The following is a 13,736-nucleotide window of genomic DNA, read 5'->3' on the forward strand; positions in this document are numbered from 1 at the left end:
TCTCTCTCTGCTAAACGTACTCCTTTTCCCCCTTTACAAATCATTCCTGAAGGAAGCATCACACTCAGAATGTTGGATCTGACCTTTTACTGCTCCGCTTTGGCCTGCCTAAGAGCTTTCTCGCTCTCCGGTTCTCTTTGTAGTTTAGGTTGGTACAACCCCTCCCCTTATGCACTTTTCCTGGAACACTAAGTTTTAGGAAACAAAATGTTCCACTGCCTTTTAAGCAAGTGTCTTGTGTTTTTGCACAGCAGACATTACTGAGCTAGTCTGTACTCTGGCTTGGGATCGGACAAGGCTGCTCTAACGCTTTGAGCTCCCCCAGAGGATCAGTGTTGTTTCTCTTTCTTTAATAACGTACCATGGACTGTCCAAATCTCCAGAATATGATTTCCATTAAAAAACAGAGTATTCAAAGAAGCCTTTGGGCTTTGCATCATATGAAAGATATATTTAGGGACTAAAAGGCTACTTTAATTTTAGATATTTCCCTTGTCTAGCTGCTATTTATAATTTGGTCCTGAGTGGAAATGCAAGTCTACGCACATGTGATAGCATTGTCTGTCAGCCAGCTGCATGAAAAACAACTGACTCATTAATAGGATGCAGATTTTGTGAAAGTTAACACTGTCTACAGTGGTGCATGGCTTAAAGCCTAATCACCTGATTCTGATCTCATTTATGCTGATTTTAACTGGTCTAACTCCATTGGCATTACTCCTGATTTACTCCAGTATAACTGAGATCAGAATCAGGCCCACAACTTTCAGTAAAATGTCAACAATAAGGGAAAATGCTGCTGCTCTGTTTTGGAAAATATGGGATCTTACTCTGGTGTATATCAGAAGTAGATTTGTTGAGCTCAGTGGAGTTATACCACTGTAAAATGGGTTTGGGATCAGAGTCCGGACCCAGATTTTTAAATGCAGGTTTGCTGTTTGATCTTTTACAGAGGCCTAGCAAAGTCTGACAAACTGATGACACAGATTTTCATGGCTGAGTATTGTTTTGTTATGTTAGAAGCAGCTTCTATTGCTGTTCAAATTGCGTCCTGATGTCAGGAACAATATGCCTAATTTGGGGAAATAGGCTGTCCATCCAAAAGTATTCATCAGGACTGTCTGAGGACCTTCTCTTTTTAATCAACTCAGTCCCCTTCATCTAATGACTCTAAGATTTCAACCCTTGTCAATCTGATTACATGTAAATATCTGGTCATCACCAAGTTGTATTTATCACCAGCGCTAGTTGGAAAACGAAATATAACGTTCACAAACGTTTTTTCATTCTCTGCTCCCCCCCACCTCTGACACCTGTTTTTAATTTCAGCAAAAATATTATGGCTAGCTCTTTTTATCGCAACATTATTTATGTCCCTTGGACTCCTGGCAAGTCATGACGGCTGCCCCTTAATGTCACACAGTTTGAACACCTGCCATCTTAAAGAATGCTCATTTGGCCAGTTTTGTGCTGGTTCATATAGTGGGGTTGTTTTTAAATATAGAGCCAATTACAGCACTGCAGGTTCCAGCTGGATAGTTTTAAACATCTTCTATGCATAAAGGCCCAGGGCATAACAGTGAAAAGGCCTTTCCTGGATTTTTTAACAAGACACTTTAACAGAGACTCTTCTGTCCCTTGAATGATAAGGGTACAAACCCTGATGCAAAGGTTGCATCAATGGAGTTGTTGTGCCAAATAATGTTGGTATGAATGTAACATGCAGAGACTTTCAAAATGCATACAGCAAACCATGTAACATTAGCCTCTGTGTGTTTCACTGCCAGCTAGGAACTCAGAATGGAGGTTCTGAAAGTTTCCAAAAACTGTCAACTAAACAGAGGCCAAATTTAACATTTTACATCAAAATCATGGGAAACTGGAGGTTTCATCAAAAACCATGCAGAATTCAGCTGTGTCCACTGAAATCTATGCTGACATTTCTGCTTGGTTTAAACCCACAACAAAGCAAAACTCAGAGAGGTCAAAATGCTCATTAAACCTTGCAAAATGCAGCTGTTGAACATCTCTTTTGGCTACACTGACAACATGGCATGGCTATCATTGACATGTTGTGCAATAGAATAATTGAATTAATGTGTTAAGTGGTCAGATCCCCATGAACAGCAACATTGGAATAATGTGGATGTAGTTGGCATGGTGGTTTTTTTTTTAGTCTTAATGGGAGTGGAACTATTGTTTCTAGTGTTGATTAGATTTAAAGCAAGATATTTGTTATCAGCTACACTTGTTTATTCACATGTAGAATTGGTAACAATATAAATCCATCAGCCCCAGGTTTTCATTACATTTAGTATATTATTTTTATTGCCTTTTTAATAGTTATTTTCCTAGCTCCTAATAAAGTAAATTGAAAACAGGATTACTACAAATTATTTTAAAGATGTTTAAAAGAAAGTCAATACATTTACAAACTCCAATCTCTTCCTCTGGGCAAAGATAAAGGAGAGCTATTAACTGCATTTCTGATTCCTAATTGCAGAGTTGCTGGGAAAAAGGCATCTAAACGTACCAAGTCAATCAACGGATCCCTCTATATCTTCAGGGGCCGAATAAACACAGAGGTCATGGAAGTGGAGAATGTGGAAGATGGGACAGGTAAGGGATCAGTTTTCTCCCTCTGAGGACAGAGTAGGTCCATATCCTCCCTTGGTAAACCATAAAGTACAAAAGTACTGCATCTGGTTGCAGTTTGGGTCCTTCTCTGGGACTTTGGCTCCGGCCCTACGTGAGCAGCAAAAAGTATTATATACGCTTTTCATTTGAAATATTGCCAATTGTTACCCTGAGAATCAAGCCATTTATAAAGGATTTGCTGCCATGAATGAAATATGATTAGATATTACTGTCCTTGTGGGCTGACACTGGAATCTAGCTTTGATAGGAAAGAACTAGTGGGTTTCAGTTCAAATCTTCACTTGCCACCTATTGCTGTTGCACTGGGTTGGTATTCTGTCCTTGAGGCCGGGGCAGGCTAAGGGGACAATGCAAGAGTCCCTATGTTCTTAATGCAAAAATTCTCCCAGTTTAAGTTGTGGAGGAGCTAATGAATTCCCAGAAGGCTCAGAATGGAGAATCTTGACAAAGAGCAGATTCTTTTTCACTCAACATTTTAGATCCAGATATTTTCTTTAAAAGGTCCAGCTATAAAATGTCACTAATTAAGTCCCTTTTGGGGCTGAGGCCATGGCCAAGGAGCCTGGAGACTGAAAGGGATTCACACTAGACGAGGTTGCTGTAGGTCTGGGTTGTAGCAGAGAAATCAGGGGATGGTTTATGATTCATAGCTTCCAAGGCCAGAAGGAACCACTGTGATCAGGTAGTCAGACCTCCTATATAATGCAGGCCATAAGGAGTGCTCTGAATGAATCCCTGTTTGAACTAGAGGCGATCTCTTGGGAAAACACGGTGTGTCCATGTGTGAGGGAGAGTGTGCCACTTCCAGATGTGCACTGCCACTGCCTGCCATGTGTCACTTGTGCTGGGGTGATGAGAGAATTTCAGTCTCTAGGGCTGTACTTCGACACTTTTCACTTTCCTTGGCAGGACTTTGCACTACAGGATTTGTCCAATGTAGAATATAAATGTGTCAGTGTAATTTCACTGGAACTCAAGCCGTCGGTGAGCCCACTGCCGACTTCCCCTGTTAACATGGCTCTTGGAATGGGACTTGCCCAGACTCTTGCTCACTGAGGGACTGCTGCTCGGGCATGGAACTCCCACTGCCATCAGTGAGATTTCTGATTGTTGAGCAATCACAGTTTCAGGCCCATAATGTACAAGAACCCAAGTTTTCAAACTTGGCGCACTAAAGATAGTTAGCTACATGAGTATTAGATTGTCAGAGGACCTAAGCACCCCCAGCTTCCATTGACTTCCGTAAGAGCTGCAAGTTTCTAGCACCTGTGAAATTCAGGGCATTTAAATGTGGAAATTGTGGCCATAGCATCCAAGGTTAATTTGTTTTCATTAAAAGGCCAGGCCGTCCATTCACTGTGTGGGCCGTGCATTGTGTTTTTGCAGCAGATTACCACAGCAACGGCTACACGGTGACTAATGGCTGGAAGATACACAACACTGCCAAAAACAAATGGTTTGTCTGCATGGCCAAGACTCCAGAGGACAAACAGAAATGGCTGGATGCTATAATCAAGGAAAGGGAACAGAGAGAGAGTAAGTGAATGACCTCTTCTAACAGCACTGAGTGACTCACACAGGAGAGACACTGTGTGTGTGAACACTGTGTGTGTGCGCACATACATGGATGTGTGCGTACGTGTTTGGGTGACTATGAATGTGTCAGAGGCAGAGAGAAGCTGTTCTAGTTTCGTAAAGTTTTCCTCCATGTGACAGTGGCTTTTTAATGGCCAACTTTAATGACAAGAGCATCAAATGACTGGAAGCATCTACTTCTTGATTTACCCCTGTGCATTTTAATGCCCCAGGCATCGTTATATTTATAGGAATCAAATTGTCAGTTTCTTTTATGCAATGAAGCACTTTGAAACATTGGCTTTACTTAAATGATTTTTAAGTCTTATTTGTAAATAGAGTCTGCAAGGTGGAAAAAAACAATCTTTTGCCAGGCGGTGCTACAAACTCATCCTCACAAGGAGTCAACCTAAATGTTTCTGGGCTGTGCATTGAAATAAAACAATTCAGGGAGAACATCTTTGCGACTATTTGGGCTTCGCAGACTAGGAATGCTGACAAATCTGTGCAAATGTTTATGTCGCTTTTATCTTCCTGGAACTGAATGAAAAACGTGATTGTCTGTGGAACTGTTCTATAAGAGAAGTAAGGTCTATGGAGTCTAAACATAGGACAGGGAGCCAGGAATCCTTGAGTGAAAAGGTTCTGACACTGACTCCCTCTGCAGCCTCAGACAAGTTATTTAACTACTCAGCCTGTTTCCCTATCCTCAGAATGGGAACAACAACTCATTGGCAGAGGTGTTGCCAGTTAACGTTTCTAAAGCACTTTGGAGATTAGGAGCCTGACCTATAGAACTGTCCTCCCATTTTGCAGACACTATTTTGTGGGTGCAGTGGGCCGCATTTGCAGCTGTAACTACCTAATTCTGCCAGCACGAACTGAGGTCAGTCTGAGACCCATTTTGTACCTAAGTCCTATAAATGTTAAGTGATGCTGGTTTTTACTAGGCATTTCAAAGGATTTTAAGGGAGATGGACATGAAAATCCCTGTGAAATTTAACTGGAGTTAGGTGCCTAAATGCCTCAGGCCTCTTTGGAAATCCTAGCTCTAATTATTATAATACAATACTTTACTGTGTGATAAAATGCAGTACAGGTAGTACAGTACAATACAAATTACAAAGTGGGTTGTTGTCTTGGAATCATTGATAATGTGCCTTGTCATATCTGAATGCCAAGGTACTGCCAATAATAGCAGGGACAACAGCTTCAGGATACTGTCCAGCCATAGCATAAATGAAAATGAACTCCTAATCTCAGGCCAAAACCAGTAAGAGAAGGAATATCCCTGAAGACCAGTGAAAGAGTTTGAACTTTTTAAAGAATGTTTCTAACCATTGGCGGCTGGGAGGTTTCTGCTCCCTAATCAGTTCTGCATCACATTCTAACAGAGGGATCCTGCTGTGCTACTTTAGCATTTTACATTAACATGAAGTTCCTAGCTCCCAGGCCTGTGTTCAGAACACTCGCCCACATCACTCCAAATCTTCATTGCAGATGAAATTCTTGTTTTATGGCAGCTTGATGTTTTGTGAAAATTCCTGTGCAATCAGATTAAAAATAAAAAAGAGGAGACAGGTTTAATAAGAAACAAAAGACAGAGGGTGAGACAAACAGAACCACTATTAAATAAACAGTTGGTCAGGGGAGAGAGGAGCCACCCATTAGAATGGTTGGGGACAAAGCAGAATCACAAGAACAGGTAAAAATTAGAGTATTCTAATGATACGGGTTCTTTGCTGGTATACATAAACACAGGAACTAGGGGTGTAGAGGTCTCGGTTGCCGCCCCACGCCCAGGGTCCTGGGTGCCGCCCCATGCGCCTGGGGTTCTGCTATTGCCCCGCACACCTGGGCTCCTAGCTGCCAGCTGGCGCACCTGGGGTCCCGGCTGCCGGCCTCAGCAGTGGGGGGGATGGGGGTGGACAGTAGTATCGGGGCTGGCTTTCAGCACCCTCACTATTAAAAATGTTCCAGCACCAGTGCTGGCATATGTGAGATGTCTGCAGAGCTGAGCTGTTTTTACCCACACGCACGCACGCATTATATAATGTCATATTATAATACATTACATAATTTTACTGCCCTTATACAGGTGGCAGTAAATATTAGAAACCTACAGTAGAGAAAGCATGCAGTGTCCACTTTGTTTCTACTTCTCTTCCAGAACTGCTAATGCCTCATAGCAAACTTAAAAAAAACCATTCTGCTTAGACACAGACTCCAATTCTATAGCCTTCATCCAAAATTATTGGTTACTTTTTGATAATTATGACCTCATCCACTGTGCACTGCCGTGTGCCTCTGTAAAGCAGGGGAAACAATACTTTCATACTTTGGGGCCATTGCATGAAATGTAATATCTGTAGAATGCTTTTAGATCCACAGGTGGAAAGTTCTAGAGAAATATCAAATATTATTATTATGCCTTCCAAACAGAGAATTCTGACTCAAGTGAGGAACCCTCTGTTGGGGTAGCTGAACTCTGAATAACAACAACTAAAATACACAACAAAATCCTTAGGAAAAAAATACAGACTATCTTGGCAAAGGAAGCAGAATTATTTTTTAATGGAAAGTTTCTCAACATTTTTCTGTGCAGCATCAGCCACTCTGTCTTTTTTTTTTTTTTTTTTTTTTTTGTGGCTGCTTTTCATCATCCTGGTTTATGATGTGGCAGTCGATGACAGGAACTTCGGATAAACTCGACTATCGTGGCAGACATTCCAGACCTTATTGGAAAGCTTCATTTGACTCAGTACTTGCAAGGTCACAGAGCTATCAGTGTTTGGATTAGAAACCTTGGTGAGCTTCCCAATTCTGTGTGATCCTGGAATGAGCTGTGCAGAATGTGCATTCTAGTCTGCTGTTTACATCAGAGCTTGGGGAATTCGGTCATGTCAGACCAGAATGAAACGTGTACTATTACACTGGCTGTTTTCTATCACAAGTTCACATTGCAAATTAGCTTTGGCTACACATAACAGCATGCATATTTGAATCAGGTCATAGGATGGGGGAGGTGATACTAAGTCGGAGGTCTGCAGAACCAAAACCTTTAGGCAGATATTGGATACATGAAACAAATGCTACCTTTGCAGAATGAAATATTGCATATGACTCTCACTTCTTAAGCAGATATACCAAACCTATGAAACAAATTCAATAGCCATTTGAAAAAAACTCAAAGGCAGTGTGGTGAATAATTGATGACCATGAAGGCTGTTAATTTTTTTCAGCTTTAGTTCTTCAAGCATAAAATAAGGCTAGAAGGGGTAAACTGGGCATCCTTTAGAGATAATTATGTATCTCTCCATCCAACTAGCCTTTCAGGCTGTTGCTTTAGTCTATAAAGTGAATGTATAGCTGGTGAAAGGTGCCAGAATAAAATAACTGGTAAACTAAGTCCTCTGTTCATTTGCCAGACAGGTACAGCACAGACAACAGCAGTGCTTGCTCCTTCCATGCTCTGTCCCACCCACATGCCTTAACCCTCAACACCAGGGGCAAAAAATTCAGACAGTTTCCATGGTCTTTAATAAGATAAGAAAGGCCAGCTGCGATGTGGATGCATGTTCACTAGGAGCTGGAGTCAGGCCAATAGGCTCATTCGAGACCAGCCCTCTGATTGTTTCAACTTTCAGTCATGATTAAATTGGGCCACATGCAAACTGACAGCTGGAACGTGACACCCTTCCTATATCCCATCACCACTTGCCTAAGTCATCCAATATCTCTCCAGCTGACTGCTTGATTTGGTATCCAAAGTGTATCCTCCAGCACAGGGGCATTTATAAGCAGTTTATTTACTGGTGATAAGCCGAGGATTCAGCGTTCATATCTAGATTGGATTTAAGTCAGGGTCTGGATTTAGTGTCAACAGAATTTTGGCCCCATGATGGAAGTCTCTCAAAATCATCTGTTCTGACAAGATTTCTGTCATCTTGAACTGATTCTTGTGAGGGTTACAGCTGCACCAGGAATGAATTGGAAATGATTTGTTTGTTTGTTTGTTTGTTTGTTTGTTTGTTTGTTTGTTTGTTTGTTTGTTTGTTCCAACTTGCGCATGTTCTCAGTGCATGTTCCTGAGAACATTCCACTATGTGGGATGTGATGGAGGCCTCATGTTTGGGGCCTTTTGTTTCTGAGCGGGTGATCTCCAGGGGAAACACAGAAGAAAGGCTGCAAGCTTCACCTGCACACTGAACCACTCATCATGATGGGGCCCATTTTTCCAATGCTTGTAAAATAAGACACTGCCATAAACTCTTATCGTCCCATGTGGCTTCTGCTGCTCTCTGTATGTGGCTGGCCTCAACTTTTGGTTTTGAGCGAACATTTTGATGGCCAAGATCTGAGGGAACCCCTGCTTTGTATTCCAGGTCTGAAACTGGGAATGGAGAGGGATGCGTACGTCATGATTGCGGAGAAAGGAGAGAAGCTGTATCATATGATGATGACCAAGAAAGTGAACCTTATCAAAGACAGGAGAAGAAAATTAAGCACTGTTCCCAAGTGCTTTCTTGGCAAGTAAGTGGTGTTTGGATTGAAAAGGCTCTTTCATGCCAATTAACCGAAGGGACTGTGGGTTTTCTGTGGATGGCATTGTGAGGGCACATCAGCTGTGATTTGCCGGGGCTTAATTGGAAAGGCTATAACCCCCATTACAGCTGCAGTTTATTCAAATGAATCATTAATTTCTATTTAGTGCTCTGCACAGGCTGAGCAATAGCAGCACATTCCACTGTAGAATATTTCACAACAATTATTTCAGATCGGCAGCAGGAGTAAGAAAAAGAGCCTAATCCCCAGATAGCCCACCTGTGTCCCCTTCTGTTCAGAAGGGGACACTTTATAAGCAACGTTTGAACCCAGCCAGCCTCAGTATCCAATCTAGAGTGTGCTCATTTAGTTATTGCTACACCAGAGACAAAGTCAGTTGAACAGGACACCTCATGTCTCCTAGAAGTAAGGGATAAAAAGGACTTTTCTATGGGAGAAAACTCTCTCAGTCAGGCTAGACATTAGGAAATAAGTCTTAACCGTCACAGAGATTATGTCTTTGAAGAGACACTGTGGAGGTGCCAGAGCACCATTACAGGAGGCGGTCAAGGAGAGATTAGATAAGGCACTAGTGGGACCATTGTAGAGAAGTGTCCTGCACAGCTCACAGGGAGTCAGAGTTGGTGACCTGAGAAGACTTTTCCGACTCGACTGCCTGTAGTTGAAATTATCAGCTGGGAAAAAATAATTTTGAGACACAGCTTATCCAGATACTTCCCCTCCCTCATGTTCCCAATCACTGTAATGAGGTGGTTTGCATGCAGCAGCCCTTGGGTGTATGTGAAGTGGAAGTGATGCAATGTCTTTATGCCTGACAGACAGCAGTCCTGATGGACAGACTGGTATTCCTGGTAGAGTGAAAGTGCTTGGCTCCTTTTTATTTTTGCTAGTTTCCTGCTATTTCATCCAGAATGCCACTCTTCTCCATAAAAAGTAGCTTTGCCAGTGCACGTCAGCCTTTACTATTCTGGTCCTGGGCCCCCAGGGCAGCTCAGCTCATGCATTTCAATCCTAATCTTTTTGCAAACTTGCTGTTCCATTGCTGGGCTTGCCCTGAACAATTCATTTCAGTGGTGGCCTGCATGTTTGCGAGCCATTCCAGCCCAGGATCTCAAAGGAGAAGTTACTGTCATGTTGAATTGTGCTTATGTATTTGATGGTTTTGAGGTACAGGCAGGTATCAGCTGAGAATACGACTGAGGCTGCTAAACTCATTTCACTCCTGCCCTTAGGCCATCCTACTGCGCTAGAGTAATAGCGCTAAATGATTCAAGGGAGAAAGTGTGGATGTGGAGGGAAAAGCTAATACTGATGTGCTGTGGACTAGCCATAACTGCCTCCAACACCTTGGTGTTATGAGCTATAGAAACATCAAGTGTATTTATTTATAGGACTCTTTCTGGAATTTGATTGCAAGGAATGATTTATGAGAGAGTAAATCCACCTTGCTAAGTTCTCTTCAGGTGTACCAGCAGACCATCCAGGTATGCAAATAATCATACTCTGTGAAAGGGATGCTTCAGTGCCAAGGGGGCTTCTGGCAAGCTTCCCAAATAGCAGCAAATTAATTAACATATTTGTGGTAGGCACTGGTTGCCAACTTTTTAATTGCAGAAAAACGAACAACTCTGCCAGACCCCTTCCCCAAGGCCCCGCCTGTGATCTGCCCCTTCTCTAAGGCCTCGCCACCACTCATTCCATCCCACTCCCTCCATCGCTCACTCTCCGCCATTCTCGCTCACTCACTAATTTTCACCAGGCTGGAGCAGGAGGTTGGGGTAGATTTTGCTGTCTGCAGGGCCTCTGGCTAAACTCTAGAGTGGTGTGCCCCCTTCCAGACATATAGACCTGGAAGTGAAACCATGTGTAGACACCAGGGGGCAGACCCTCAGTTGGTACAAATTGTTCATTGACTTGCGCTATGAAAATATATACCCTCTGAGGATCTGCCCCACCTCTGAGAGGGAGGCTACAGCCCTTCCAGCAACTGCTTTTTTTGTGTAGAACTAGATCCCTGGAATTTGCTGGGACTCTCCAGTATAAAACAGTTCTTTTTAAGTATAAAACTAAGAGCTAATCGAAAAAAATAACTGAATGCTGCTCCGAAAACCCTGAAGCCTTTAGCAAAGTGAGATGGTTTTCTTTAGTGCTACTTTAAGATTTCTATGGCTTTTGGTTCTCAAGCAAAATTAGTGTTTGCTCTATAGGCTTAATAAACTCTGAGAAGTACGTGACCCAGAAATATTGGCAGCTGCTAGACTGTTGCCAAAAAAACATCTTTTTGAAGCCAAAGAGGGACAATCAAGGAGTTTACAGGATGATGGAATTTTAACCTCATGCATTTGTTAGGCAGGAGGGGGCGGGGGTCTCATGGATTCTGTTAGTGCAAATGCATATAGAGATAAGGGAACTGCATGGGCAAATGGCCCTGTAGACAGCTGAGTGACCGTTTGCACACACAGTTACTTGATTTCCATGACTTCCATGCACAAAGGTAATAATGTTGCAGGTAAAGTCACCTACAATTTAATTGCATGTTAATTTGTGCACTAAATGTGTCTGAACATCAGAGTGTCTAATTCGGTCTCCCATGGGTCCCTGGGGCTTAGTTCCTCATTTCATTTGCTAATGACCCCTTCTGGCAGAGAAGGAGCAGCATTCGGCAGCATTTCGGCGGATGCTCGACCGCCACAACGGTCTTTCATCTGGCACTCGCCAGACAAAAAGGTTGGGGACCGCTGCCCTAAAGTATTAGGTGCCAGTCTTCCAACCCTTAGCTTTTATTTGTGCACACACAAAATCATGCATTGGCAAGTATGCACCTGAACTTTGCAGCTGCAAACACCTCTGCACATTCTAATGTTTGTATATGCCCTTTAACTAACCTAACACCTGTTAGCACACAAATGTATCACTTGCACCTGCAAAGCCTATTGGGAGCTATGTCAGAGGGATACAATGGAACATGCATGCAATTTTGCAGGCACATAATTAGGTAGCACAACTCTTATTCCCAGTAATGGGAGTGAAGCATCTGATTCCCACCCATCTCTCTGATCGTTTATTTCCTTATTCAGAATCACTGCAAGACCAAGATGTTGGGCCTGATACATCACTGTTTTACTCTGGTCTTTTTACAAACTGTTGGTTTCCATGAGATTACACTGGTGTAATGAAGCAATTCTGCTGCTTTCTTTTTGCCGTTCCAATTACATGGTAGTCCCTCAACAAGCTGAAACTGTTTTTTATTGTTGTTGTTCTAAAAGCAAAACAGTTACACTACCTAGGCTGGGATGAGTCAGCCCATGATAAACACAGAAAGACTAAAAATGCTGCATTAAAAGCCCATAATTGGAGGCACGGATGCTGGTTTTAATAAGCTACAGGCCTACACAAATTGGCAGGCACCCAACTGGTTTACTGAACTCAGAGTTCCCATATGTTACTCTGCTTTCAAATATTCCTTTTGTTCTTTTCGATGAATTTTACACATTCTGGTGTAGTCCCTGATTAAACTGACAAACTTGCTAGGTTCCCCAACGGCATTGCCAGTGTCCCATTCATCAGCCTGGGAAAGTTTATATTTTCTATACACACTGCCACTCTAGTTGAGTCACACACAACATAACTGTATTCAGAAGTTTTCCTCTGTCCATGTTTGCAGCTCTGCCTTCATCATAGAAACAAGCTATGTGTCAAAGCACTGTGATTCACCTGCTCATTCAGCATTAGTATCCCTCAGACCGCCAACTTTAGTAGGGTAGGAGAGATTGATAATCATTTAATTATAACCCAGCTTTAACACAGTGACCTTAAATTAGCCTTATCAACAGGACTTGAACTCAGTTTGAGTCTACTCTCATTTGCAACGATGTAACTCTGTTAAAGATAATGGAGTTATACCAGTGCAAAACCAGTGAGGGAGGAGAATCAGACCCAATGTAAGTAAGTAAGATGAATATATCTTTCAGTTCAAACCATGGACGTTGCGTTGGTGGATACCAAGGTAAAAATATCATTTTCCTGTCTGTGATTTATTGTTTTTTAAGGGCATCAATACACCTTCCTTTCCTGCTCTCATTTGGGAGTCTGGAGTGCTCATTAAAATAAGTCTCTGTTGTAGCCCTTTTTGAACCAATTGGATCTTCTTTCCCTCCAAATTTGCTAGTTAGGGAGAATTAAGGGAAATGTTTCCCACAGGAAACATGCTTCATCTGCAGAGCATTTCCCAGCAAAATGTAGGAAATCCAGCTGTCTAGAAGAGGCGCCGCTGTCATTGCCTTCCGTGTACTGTAGCTGAAATGTTGTGTAGATGTTAATGTGGTGTTTCAAGAAGAGAGTCACCAGTGGTTGGTTAATGCCTGGCAGAGAAATGTTTGCTTGCCCTTAGGGAGAGAGAACTAATTGCTTTTGCTATTCTACTTCCCCTTGCAGTGAGTTTGTATCCTGGCTCATGGAGATTGGGGAGATAAGCAAGCCGGAGGAAGGGGTCAACTTGGGACAAGCCCTGTTGGAAAATGGCATCATTCATCATGGTGAGTGCTCTGTGTCATAGCAAGGTGCCAGATCTTAGTAAGACGCTGGAGACATTGATGTAAAGGTACTTGCAGTTGTTCACATGACATTCAAGCAGCTTCTCTCAATGTTTGCATCAAATCCTCATTGTCCCACTGTGAGAGAACTCCTACTAGCATTAATAGGAGTTATACACATGAGGGGGCCACCTTTGTGGTAGTTGTATCATAACATAATGACTCAGCATCCATCCTAAGGCAAGCCTGCATCTCTCCAATGACTGGCTGTGTGACAGTCTTGTGAAAATCAAAGCTGTTTCTGAATCTGGGATTGGGTAACAACCCTAAGTGGCATATGGGGGGAAAGTGACCCTTCAGTTTGCGACAAATACATTATAGAGTAAGGGGATCCTTTCTCCATGC

General features: G+C 42.5%; 1 protein-coding gene across 4 annotated transcripts in view; it reads left to right on the forward strand.

The window, feature by feature from the left end:
- PREX1 (phosphatidylinositol-3,4,5-trisphosphate dependent Rac exchange factor 1) overlaps window positions 1–13,736 on the forward strand; it is a 238,754-nt gene that overhangs the window by 137,314 nt on the left and 87,704 nt on the right. For 3 of the 4 annotated variants that reach the window (XM_030533286.1, XM_030533285.1, XM_030533288.1), the window contains 4 exons: window positions 2,504–2,619; window positions 4,045–4,194; window positions 8,619–8,766; window positions 13,234–13,334. In XM_030533286.1, the coding sequence (XP_030389146.1) occupies window positions 2,504–2,619; window positions 4,045–4,194; window positions 8,619–8,766; window positions 13,234–13,334 (515 nt within the window). The remainder of the gene's footprint in view (window positions 1–2,503; window positions 2,620–4,044; window positions 4,195–8,618; window positions 8,767–13,233; window positions 13,335–13,736) is intronic. The other variant, XM_030533287.1, reaches the window with a different exon arrangement.

Source organism: Gopherus evgoodei, chromosome 14 (assembly GCF_007399415.2).
Source record: "Gopherus evgoodei ecotype Sinaloan lineage chromosome 14, rGopEvg1_v1.p, whole genome shotgun sequence".
Lineage (NCBI taxonomy): Eukaryota > Metazoa > Chordata > Testudines > Testudinidae > Gopherus > Gopherus evgoodei.